General features: G+C 55.7%; 1 protein-coding gene across 2 annotated transcripts; it reads right to left on the bottom strand.

The window, feature by feature from the left end:
* Positions 1–476: 476 nt before the first annotated feature.
* ACTR1B (actin related protein 1B) lies at positions 477–11,623 on the bottom strand. Of its 2 annotated transcripts, XM_055400419.2 has the most exons (11): positions 11,323–11,623; positions 7,330–7,394; positions 6,118–6,193; positions 4,989–5,114; positions 4,329–4,453; positions 3,887–4,103; positions 3,677–3,769; positions 3,423–3,597; positions 1,878–1,939; positions 1,606–1,646; positions 477–1,413 (listed from the first exon to the last, which is right to left on the bottom strand). In XM_055400419.2, the coding sequence occupies exons 1-11, from the start codon at positions 11,368–11,370 to the stop codon at positions 1,311–1,313; spliced, it is 1,131 nt and encodes a 376-aa protein (XP_055256394.2). In that variant the 5' UTR covers positions 11,371–11,623; the 3' UTR covers positions 477–1,310. The 2 variants fall into 2 exon arrangements, with proteins under 2 accessions (XP_055256394.2, XP_055256395.2); XM_055400420.2 differs by lacking the exon at positions 4,989–5,114.
* Positions 11,624–11,915: the final 292 nt, after the last annotated feature.

Below are 11,915 nucleotides of genomic sequence, written 5' to 3'. Positions count from 1 at the left end.
GCTTCATCGCAGGCAGGCAGCAGAGGTGCTCCAAACAGAAGAGGTGAGAACATGGTTCCACCAAGCCCCAGCCCCATCTGCCACGAGGCCCCATCTGGGAATAGGGGGAGGAGGGCAGCCTGCCACCTGCTTCTCCTGGTGAGCCACAGCAGGCGTGTAAAGAGCCTGGGGAATTGTGCCACCAGGCTGAGAGCCCCTCTGGGGCCTCCCGTGCCACGTTGCCTCACCAACCGCTGAGACCACAGGCTTCTGAGCTGCCACCAGAGCCCCACTGCTTTGGTTCCCAGGGGTGTGTGAGCAAACAGCGCAAAGAAACACATGAAAACAGAGCCGTGCACTGGGCCTTTTCCATAATTATTACTATAATGACTTACAAAAAAAGTTTTTTCAGGCAACCGTGTTAAGTTATTGTACATATGTGGGAGAGGGAGATGGGGGTCCTGGCCATAGGGTAAATGAAGACCTCTTTTGTGGGAGAAGGAAATGTGCCTCCCATCTCCCTGACTAGATCTGACTCCTGATGAAGTGGCTTCTCCTCAACAAATGAAGACCATTAACCCTTCCTGTCCCAGGTACTGGGGTAAAGGAGAGGGAGCAACAAGTCCATGAAGTGCTTTGACGGGGAGAACGCACAACCTGCTACGGCTGCCCAAACCCCGTGCGTCCTGTCCTGGTTCCACAGGGTTGGACCCTGGCCTAGAGCCCCTCACTGGGGTCTGAAGACTGCCCAGAACTCAGTCTACACCAAAGCACCCACTTGGGAAGACAAGAGGACAGAATGTGAGGGGGTCAGGGACGGCAAGTTGTGGCCTTCTGGGCTGCCCTGTTGGGTCAGGACAAGGAAGTGGCACAAGGAGCAGTCACACACCAGAGGGAACTGCTGGTGCCCTCCCCACTCCCCAGGGCCAGTCACCCAGGCATCCAGGCACTCTTGGAGGGGTTCTGTCAGAGGCAATGGGGGCATTCCGGTGTCTGGCCTTGGAGCTTGGGGAAGCAGAGAGCCATGGGCCTAACAGGCTCTGCCAAGGGGGACACCCAGAACCACCCAAAGCTGGGCCCCTCAATTCCTATCTTCCAGCTCCAGCCTCCCATCCATGCAGCTGACTGTGACCGTGTGTGTGTGTGTATGTGTGTGCACACATGTGCACGTGTGTAGGGGAGGCTTCAGGAAGGCGCTGTTACACCACTTGCCCAGGGTTCAGGGCATGCAGGGGGTCCAGGCCTCGTCTGTGAACCCAACCACAACAGGTTAAGGACTCTGGTTTCCCCTTCCTCCCTTCCTCCCAGAGCTATGCCTTCCTCCTTGGGCACTAGAAGGTTTTTCGATGAATAGCCCGGGAGCCGTCCTCTTCATACTCCTTTTTGGATACCCACATCTTCTTAAAAGTGTCCAGTGAGGCCAGGATAGAGCCCCTGTGAGGAGGGAAGGAGAGCATTCTTGGGGACCTGAGGGCCGAGTCAGCTGCCCACCCTGGGCGCCCAGGACTCCACTTCTCTAACCTGCGGGGGATATCTGCCCGCCTCCACCTGGCCTGAACCAGCCCAGGAAAGTGTCCAGAGCACAGTGGCCTCCTCCCAGGGCCCTGGCTCTGGGCCCTGCCTTACCCAATCCACGTGGAGTACAGCCGTTCCTGAGGGGCCGAGATCTGGAGGGAACAAGCACAGCGTAACTTCCCTGTTCCCCCAGCACCCCCATCCCAGCCTTGGGGGCATTTCCCCCAGTGCCTGCGGCCAGGCCTCAGCCGGGAGCAGGGAGAACAGCAGGGTCAGGCTGGGTGTGAAGTCAGAGGACATCTGAAGGTGCTTCTTACCCTTCCCTCCCCAGGTCAAGGTTGCCCAGCACCCCCATGCCCTACAGGGACTCCCCACAACCTCACCTTGATTTTGACATCCTTTGGGGCAAGCTTCTTTACTTCACTTAGTAATCGATCGCCAAAGCCTGTGAACACATGGCTGGCTGAACCCAGGGTCCACATCTGACCCCTCATCACTAGCTCCCTCACATCCAACTTCTGGTGCCTCAGCCCCAGCCACTTTTTTAATTTTTTAAGCTACTATTTTATTTTTTGGCCATGCCAGGCAGCATGTGGGATCTCATGGGTTCAGGGATCAAACCCACGCCCCCTGTAGTGGAAGTGTGCAGTCTTAAAAACTGGATTGCCAGGGAAGTCCTTGTTTTAGTCATTCTTGCCAGGAATAAGGGTGGAGAGAACCACACCAAAGGCAGAAAAGATCCAGCAGTGTGCCTGCAGATGGGCCCGCTTCCCTCTTCAGGAAGGAAGAAAGGTAGCAGGAGATGGAACCCCAAGTCACCCACCACTGCCTGACCCCTACTCTCCCCCTTGACACTCCAGAGTCAAAACCACCAGAAGCAGTCAAAGGTAAATGATGACTCAGGAGAACAAGCAGTCACTTCCATCCAGTAGTCAGGCAAATGTCTTGCACAGTGTTGGGATGGGGCTGGGGGACTCTACCATAACTGGGGGAGCCTCTCAAGAGGGAAACTTGTGATATCCTTGTGATATCAGGTATCAGATGCACACATGTGTACCCTCTGACTCAGCAATTCCATCCCTAGGATTTATCTTTCAGGTATCTTCCCATGACGTGAAATGATAGTGCATGCAATCACCCGTGGAACATTTTTGTGATGAGAAAGAATTGCACCACCTCCAAGGCCATCGGCAGGTTTTTTTCACCACCTCCAAGGCCATCGGCAGGTTTTTTTCACCACCTCCAAGGCCATCAGCAGGTTAATGGTTCAGTGGCACATCCAGCCCTCATGACCAGATAAAGAGAACCTACACAAGCCTCTGCCATCTGTGGAGCAAAATCAACACAGGGCGTGGCGCTGGAGAGTATGCTCCTGTTCCTGCTCTTTGTGTGCCTGCTCTGTCGCTAAGTCAGGTCTCACTCTTCGCAACCCCATGGACTGTAGCCCGCCAGGCTCCTCTGTCCATGGGATTCTCCAGGCCAGAATACTGGAGTGGGTTGCCATTTCCTTCTCCAAGGGATCTTCCTGAGCCATGGATTGAACCCATATCTTCCACATTGGCAAGCTGATTCTTTACTACTGAGCCACCTGGAAAGTCCAGAGAGTATTCCAGGGCTGAGCAAAAAAGATGCTTTATCTAGGTACAGACGTTACCTGAGCAACTAACAGTAACTGTGGGGAGGGAACTGGGTGACCAGGACAATAGAAGGCAGACTTCATCGAATACACTTTAGACCTCGTTAAACTTACCATCTATTTGTAAACAAAATTTAATTTCAAATTTATCCCTTAAAAAAAAAAACCCACTGAACACCCAAAAAAACCCACAGAAAATGGGCCATGTTCCAGGCTTTCACGAATTGGGGTGCAGTCTGAGGGCCCCGCTATCTGTGGCCTCCAAGCCATACCATCCCGACCAACTAGGTACCTTTGAAAAGCGTGGAGCCACCGGAAAGCATGATGTTGGCGAACAGCGTGCGGCGCAGATCCATGTCAGACTTGTGGATGGCGAAGACCAGTACCTCATGGAGTCCCTCACTCTCATCCCCTATCAGGTCTGGCTGGAACAGCAGCTCAGGGGCCCGGAACCGCGCTGGTCCCACCTTCGGAACACAAGATGAAGTTAGTCCCGCCTTCTCCAGTCCCGGCATCACCACCCACCCGCGCCCGGCCTGAACTTACGTTGAGCGTGCTGCCATCTGGTAGGGTGTACTGCACCTTCTCTGTCTCCAGAGCCTCATCCTTCTGCGGGTTGATGGACAGGTAGCAGGCCCGCTGCGGTGGGCAGAGACAGGGCCCTCAGGAGGTGGCCACCGGGACCCGCATGCCCAGGGCTCAACCTCATGCTGTGTCCGACCACCCCCGTTTGCCCACTCCCTGCCCCCGCGTCACCTCTTTGATGGTCCGGACGACCTCAAACTCGGCCGAGGTGTGAAAGTCCGCCCCCTCCTTGCGCAGCAGCAGCCGGAGGTAGCGGGAGACGTCGCGGCCAGCAATGTCCACCCGCATGATGGAGTGCGGCATGGCGAAGCCCTCATAGACGGGGACGGCGTGCGTGACCCCGTCCCCCGAGTCCAAAACCACTCCCGTCGTGCGTCCCGTGGCGTACCTGTCACCAGGTCAGCACCCCTTCACCTCAGCCACGGAGGGACTGGGACCGCCGTACCCCTGGAAGGGACCCTGGGGTGTATGCATTATCTGGTCTGAGAAAGGGACCCAGGGGCCCCCCTAGAGGGGTGGTCATCGGGAGGCTGTTTGTACAGAGAAGTCAGGCGCCGTGGCATCCCGATCAGGAAGCCAGAGATGCAAGGACCAGGGCCGAGGGAGCACTCACAGGCTGAGCACGGCCTGCATGGAGATGAACAGGGCCGGCACGTTGAAGGTCTCGAAGAACACCTCCGCCGCCTTCTCCCGGTTCTTACTTGGGTTAAGCGGTGCTTCCGTAAGAAGAACAGGATGCTGCAGGAGATGGCAGGGTTGCGGGCAGGTGCAAAGGCAACGTGCAGGCCCCGCCGGGATCTTTCCAGAGAGCCATCTACCCCGGGAGCACATGAACCTGTTGTGTCCCATCCCTCCCGAGGGGGCCGGCACGTCATCTGCCAGCTGTGAGTCTTCCAAAGACCCAGAGCCCCCTGCAATGTTCTACTTGGCAGCCGCTAGCTGTGCGGACCCTCACCCACACAATGCAGGGCAGAGGGGCGGCAGGGACCCACACCCACACAGTGTGGGGAGGCAGGGGTGGCAGGGACCCACACAATTCGGGGCGGCAGGGGTGGCAGGGGCCCACGTCCACACAATTCAGGGGCGGCAGGGACCCACACCCACATAATTCAGGGGCAGCAGGGACCCACACCAACACAATGCAGGGTGGCAGGGACCCACACCCACACAATGCAGGGCGGCAGGGGCTTCATGCCAGACAAGAGCCAGAGAAAGTGTGGAAGCCTGACACAGACGCCGCAGGCGGGGCAGGGAGAGGGCGCTGCGGCCCCACCTCCTCAGAGAAGGTCTGCAGCTGGTCCTTAGAGTAGACGTACTGCCAGATCCGCTCCATGTCGTTCCAGTCCCTCACCACGCCGTGCTCCATGGGGTAGCGGATGGCCAGCAGCCCCCGGTGCTCCTGCAGACCGGGAGGCTGGAGGTGGCACCAGACACTCACCCAGCAGCTGTTCTCTGCCCTCCGGGGGGCCACCCCTTCATCCACTCACCGGGGGGGCCCTGTGCCCCTTAGATCCTTAACCCAGCATGGGTTCACCTGTCCAGTTGTTTCCCTGGCTCTGAGAGTCCAGCCTGTTTCAAAGACCGGGACCACAGCGGGTGGTGGCTGCTCCCCTGAACCCCACAGTTCCCCCGTTCCTTCCCGCACGGCCAGGGTCCTCCACACTCACTGCTAGCACATCCCTCCCTTCCAGCCTCACACACGGCGTGACCTCCAGCTCCACCACCACTTCAGTTACCGTTCCCATCAGCACCAGGAGCCTCTGTGAAGGCCAATCCTTCTACAGCTGATCCTATATGGCCCCCTCCTGCGGTCACTTGCTGCCACCTCTCCTTCCCGCTCTTCAGCCAGTACAGGTGTGTCTTGCAGAGACCTGCCCTTTAACTTCCCCCCACAACGCGGTCCTTCTGTCCAGCACCATTTGGCCTCTCACCCATGGCTGCGGCTCCTGCTGACCTCATTTTCTGGGTCCTCAGCACCCGTTCCTGTCTTCCCCAGGTGCCTAAACTGCACTTCCTGGTTAGTCCCTGCCACCCCCGCCCCCACTCGCTCCTCCTCCCAAGGGCCTCACCTGGCTGTGCAGTCCCTCCCCCACCCCACCCCAACCCCCCAGCTGGAGCACAGAGCTGGCCTTCTCACTGATCAGTCATCAGTCAGAGTGACTCAGACTTTAAAGTTACTTTTTAACCAGTTCTTTCCTCTGTGGCTTCTAAAGGAAGGGGCAGGAAGTGGTCTTACTGTGTTGCCTTACACAGGAACCCTGGGCCATCTCACAGTAAGTGGACTACAGTGCTTATGGCACCCAGTGGATGGGCCCTCTCTGGAGGTTCAGCTCTGACCACCAGCCAAGGCTCCTGGGACAGAAGACCTCAACCCAGGCACAGACAGGCACCACAGATATTACCTCTGCTTTTGGTCCGATAAAGAGGTCTCCTTCCAGGGCTCCAGCCATCACCCGCACGTGCTTGGGGCGCCCGACACTGCAGGGACAGAAAAGTCGGGGAGATGGGCAGGGGACATAGCTGAGCCTAGTCCAGGAAAACAAAAGTCCGACTCCGATGGTCAGAACCTAGGCCTAAGGGCCATGGGACCACAGAGCAGGCCTTGGAAGGACAGAAGACTCAGGATCAGAAGAAAAGGGGTTCCCACCATTTCCCACCAGCCGTCCTAGAGAGGGCCAAGAGGTCGGGAATGTCAGCGCTGGCAGAGGGTCTGCTTCTGCAGCCATGATAACTCAGCCCTCACTGTGGATTTCACGGGGGTAGAACCAGGTGGGCAGTCCCAGGAAGCTGGGTCACGGCTCCGTGCACCCCTCTCACTCAGTCAGCCCCGTCCTCCTCCCTGCTAGGGCTTCTGAAACACAGATGCGGTTCTTGGCAGAGTGGACGAACTACCATTCCAAGATCTGACCTAACTTCCCTGCACGTCAAGAGGAACCTTTAATTACACTCCAGGTGAGTTCAGAAAGGACAGCTGAGGCCTGGATGCCCCATGCAGGCTCTATCCTCACATGGCCAGTTACTTCGGGGGCCTGAGGGCTCCCCTACTCTGGCTTCAGTCACTAAGCTCTAAGGCCTCCAGGATTTGAGACGAAACACCACCAAGGAAAAATTTCCCAATGGGCTTGAGTGGCCGGTGGAGTGCTCCCAACTTTCCCTGGGTTTCACTCCCTTCTCTCCTCTGCCACCATTGGCATCATTCAGGGAAGGATTCCCCTTGACCGCACAATGTATCTTCTAGAGTCTGAAAATAAGTGCTCCCTGAAGAGAACACTTCCTGGGAGGAAGGAGTGGCAGTAACTCCCCATTCTTTCTCCTCTGAGTTTAGATCTCTCTTGTATCCTTGCTGCTGCTACCGTGCTGTGTCCCCAGGGGGATGCTGGTGGTAGCTCCTCCTTTCCGGCTCCAAGAGGGACCAAAACCAGACTCCAGAGGGGTGGGAGAAGCCCAGAGCACCTGGCTTCTCCTTCCATAGCCCTTCACAGCACCAGCTTCACAAATCTGGTGTTTTCGCCTACAGGCGGGGGCAAGAGTTAGCCTCAAAGAGTTGTGACATAGGACCCATGTTCTCCCCAGAAGCAAACCAAAGGGTTAGGAACACTGCCTGAGCAACTTACTAGTTTGGAAAACAGTATTTGGGAATCTGGTCTCCTGCAAAGCCAGCCTTGATCACCCCGGAACCCTGCAAAGAAAAACAGCAGTTAGATTCCAACATTCATCTCCAGATGAAGGCGGTGCCCTGCTGTGGAGAGGGCTGCCCTGGACAGTAGCCTGGGAAGGAAGCCCGAGATCCTGCCAGGAGGGCAAGGCCATTTACACGTACACCAGTTCAGTTCAGTTCAGTCGCTCAGTCATGTCCGACTCTTAGCGACCCCATGAACCAGAGCACGCCAGACCTCCCTGTCCATCACCAACTCCCAGAGTTCACTCAAACTCATGTCCATCGAGTCGGTGATGCCATCCAGCCACCTCATTCTCTGTCGTCCTCGTCTCCTCCTACCCCCGATCCCTCCCAGCATCAAAGTCTTTTCCAGTGAGTCAACTAGTCGCATGAGGTGGCCAAAGTATTGGAGTTTCAGCTTTAGCATCAGTCCTTCCAATGAACACCCAGGATTGATCTCCTCTAGAATGGACTGGTTGGATCTCCCTGCAGTCCAAGGGACTCTCAAGAGTCTTCTCCAGCACCACAGTTCAAAAGCATCAATTCTTCGGCGATCAGCTTTCTTCACAGTCCAACTCTCACATCCATCCATGACCACGGGAAAAACCATAGCCTTGACTAGACGGACCTCTGTTGGCAAAGTAATGTCTCTGCTTTTTAATATGCTATCTAGGCTGGTAATAACTTTCCTTCCAAGAAGTAAGCATCTTTTAATTTCATGGCTGCAATCAGCATCCGCAGTGATTTTGGAGTCCCAAAAAATAAAGTCTGACACTGTTTCGACTGTTTCCCCATCTATTTCCCAAGAAGTGATGGGACCAGATGCCATGATCTTCGTTTTCTGAATGTTAAGCTTCAAGCCAACCTTTTCACTCTCCTCTTTCACTTTCATCAAGAGGCCTTTGAGTTCCTCTTCACTTTCTGCCATAAGGGTGGTGTCATCTGCATATCTGAGGTTACTGATATTTCTCCCAGCAATCTTGATTCCAGCTTGTGCTTCTTCCAGCCCAGCGTTCCTCATGATGTACTCTGCATATAAGTTAAATAAGGAGGGTGACAATATACAACCTTGACGGACTCCTTTTCCTATTTGGAACCAGTCTGTTGTTCCACGTCCAGTTCTGACTGTTGCTTCCTGACCTGCATACAGGTTTCTCAAGAGGCAGGTCAGGTGGTCTGGGATTCCCATCTCTTTCAGAATTTTCCACAGTTTCTTGTGATCCACACAGTTAAAGGCCTTGGCATAGTCAATGAAGCAGAAATAGATGTTTTTCTGGAACTCTCTTGCTTTCTCCATGATCCAGCGGATGTTGGCAATTTGATCTCTGGTGCCTCTGCCTTTTCTAAAACCTGCTTGAACATCTGGAAGTTCACGATTCACATATTGCTGAAGCCTAGCTTGGAGAATTTTGAGCATGACTTTACTAGCGTGTGAGATGAGTGCAATTGTGCGGTAGTTTGAGCATTCTTTGGCATTGCCTTTCTTTGGGATTGGAATGAAGACTGATCTTTTCCAGTCCTGTGGCCATTGCTGAGTTTTCCAAATTTGCTGGCATATTGAGTGCAGCACTTTCACAGCATCATCTTTCAGGATTTGAAACACGTACACCAGTGGTTCAAAACTAGGGGCAACTTTGCATCTTGTCCCCCTAATTTGAGGGCTTCCCAGGTGGCTCAGTGGTAAAGAATCTGCCTGCCAATGCAGGAGATGTGGGGTCAATCCCTGGGTTAGGAAGATCCCCTGGAGAAGGAGATGGCAACCCACTCCAGTGTTCTTGCCTAGGAAATCCCATGGACAGAGGAGCCTGGTGGGCTGCAGTCCATGGGGCTGTAAAGATTCAGACACAACTTAGCAATGGAGCATGCATGCAGCCCCAAATCTGACAATGTCTGAAGACTGGGGGCAGAGGCTGTTATTGGCATCTAGTGGGGAGAGGCTAGGGATGCTGCTAAACATCCTACAGAGCATCCTACAGGGCAGCCCCTTTCACCAAGAATTATCCAAGCCAGAATGTCACCAGTGTGGAGATGGAGTACACCCTCCTACACACTCGTGGGTCGGCTCCAGGCAGGAGCACTCCTTAGCAAGAAACAACCCTTAAGGCTGGTTGCTTATGGTTTTTTCAACATGCTTGAAAAAGCATAGCCCACTCCCCTCAGTAGCCATGGACCACATACAGGACTGGCTGGGGAAGATTACTGGGTGCACGGGGACCAACTAGCACTCCTCAAGTGGCTTTCCCAGAGACAACAGGAGGAGAACTTGGTCCTGCCACTGCTCCAGCACGGAAGCTGAATGGAGACTTTTAAAGGGATCCTGGTATCTAGAAACCTCCCACCCACAGCAGTAGTCAGCATCTCAACCTCTCTCCCCACCACCCATCACCACCCTTGGGGCCTGGAGAGCAGAAATAAACACCCCCTAGAGTTTGGGGGAGAATGGATACACAAGTACATATGGCCAAGTCCCTTTGCTGTTCACCTGAAACTATCAGAACATTGTTTTTTAATTGGCTATTCTCCAATACAAAATGGGCTTCTTGTGTGGTGTTCATGGTAAAGAACCCGCCTGCCAAAGCAGGAGACGGAAGAGATGGGGGTTTGATCTCTGGGTCAGGAAAAGCCCCTGGAGGAGGGCATGGCAACCCACTCCAGTATTCTTGCCTGGAGAATTCCATGGACAGAGGAGCCTGGTGGGCCCATAGGGTTGCAAAGAGTCAGAAATGACTGAGTGACTGAGCACGCAGGCAATACAAAATAAAAAGTTTTTTAAAAAGAGAAAGAAACAGCCCAGTAGAACCAAGCAGGTTGTTCTTGAAACTCATAAATGTGTTGATTAGCCTGCCAAGAAAGGAAGTGGCTGATCCTTCCTGAAGCCTGATGGAGAGCATCCCCAAGCCCAGCTTCAGCCATCTTATTAAACACCCCCTGCTGTGACTCAGGGCCCTCACATGGTTACTCCAAAACAGACAGCCATTCAGAGATTACATGGGGGTCATGTGCAAGGGAGACAGATCCCAGAAAGAGCAGTGAGTTATTATTAAAAACTCCAAGGCCCACAGTTTAGAGGTAGACACTCAGCTAGGGGCAGATCCACTGATCCCTGCCCTTCATCTTCTTCCTATAGACCAGAAAAGCATGTTGAGCTGAGCTAAGGGGCTGAAGGACAAGACCACGATGCAGTCAGGCAACTTTCCTCTGAGGTTTCCAGGCAAGACCCCCAAACTGCTTACAGGTCCTGGGAAGAGTGGTCCTGAATTCTCTCCACTGCCCTCCCGGCTGTGGAACATCCACTTGGCTCAGGGAGCACTTAAGGAAAGGGTCAAAGCAGGCGAGTGTCCAGTCAGGCAGCGGGGGGTATGTGGTTGGCAAAAGTTAACGTGCATTTTCCCCAGTCCCAGGAAAAAGGCGTAGTGGGGCCTGCCTACCCTGGAGGTGCTGCCTGGGGGTGCAGCACTTGGGAAGAGCTGTTGTAGAGGCCAGCAGGTCAAGCGTCCCCAAAAGATGGGGACAGCAGTGTGCAAAGGGGCAAAACACTGTCTTTCCTCCAGTAGGAGGGCAGTCAAAGCCTGAGGAGAGGTAAAGGGGCTGGGGTCGAAACCCATCCAGTGAGACTACTCTCCACCGAGAAGGGTCCGGGCTGAGTCCCCGGGCCCGGCACATCGGTGCATCGGTCGGTCGCCGGCTCTCTAGATGCTGATCAAGGGCTGCCAAACATATGGGACCCCTTTCCTCTCCCGACCTCCCCGCCAGCTCAGGGAGCGCTGGGGCTGGGGTTCTGCCACGCTTGGCGGGGGGCTGGTCCCGCGGCCCGGGAAACAAGGCCAAGTGGGGACAGCCCGCAGGAGTGGCGGGCCGGCAACGAGCCGAGGACCAGCCAAGACGGGTGGGGGTCCCTGCGGACCTCGCCGCGTCCACCCCCGCCCGCCCCCCAGTTGCCAAGCCTCACGTTGTCGATGACCACGGGCTGGTTGGCGATGATATCGTAGGACTCCATGGCCGGGCCGGGCCGGCCCTGCCCAGCAGGCGGGCTGCAGCAGTAACCAGCGGCTAGCACGCAGGCAGGCAGGCAGGCGGGATCCGAAGCACCGCGGCTCCAGACGCGCTGCTGCGCCCCTCCCACCCCGAGCACGCAGCCTACGCGAGCCCGGCGGAGGCTTTCAAGAGGGCAGGCCCCGCAACCAGTTCCCGCTCCCACCCGGGCAGATGGACGCCGGGCGCCGGGGCCCGCGGGGGCAGAGGGGCGGGGCCGTCGGGTGCTGGCCAGCCAATGGAGGCCGCCGGGAAGACCTGCCCGGGCGCCGCCAACGTAGGCTGCAGCGCGTGCGGGTGACGTCATCGGCCCGCGCTTATGGCGGGCGCGGTCGGAGCCGGCGGGCTGGTGGAGCAGTCGTCCAGGGTTCTTGTTTTCCTCAGCGAGCAGTCCCCAAGGAGGCCGGCGGTGGATCTTTCACACAAAGCATTTCTTTACTGAGCACTGAGGAAGATCCTTTTCCTTATAAAAATGATAATTTCGTGATAACGGTAGCTGAAGTGAATGGA

Source organism: Moschus berezovskii, chromosome 11, assembly GCF_049115385.1.
Source record: "Moschus berezovskii isolate FMDL1 chromosome 11, NW_MosBer_1.0, whole genome shotgun sequence".
NCBI classification, from domain to species: domain Eukaryota; kingdom Metazoa; phylum Chordata; class Mammalia; order Artiodactyla; family Moschidae; genus Moschus; species Moschus berezovskii.
Note: the sequence above shows the minus strand (reverse complement) of the source record. Positions and strands in the feature narration are given on the sequence as shown.

Coding starts and splice junctions, on each gene's coding strand:
- ACTR1B (XM_055400419.2), bottom strand. CDS start 11,370: ATGGAGTCCTACGATATCATCGCCAACCAGCCCGTGGTCATCGACAAC. Junction 7,395..11,322: donor AGCCCGTGGTCATCGACAAC/GTGAGGCTTGGC, acceptor TTTTCTTTGCAG/GGTTCCGGGGTGATCAAGGC. Junction 3,770..3,886: donor TCGTCCGGACCATCAAAGAG/GTGACGCGGGGG, acceptor TGCCCACCGCAG/CGGGCCTGCTACCTGTCCAT.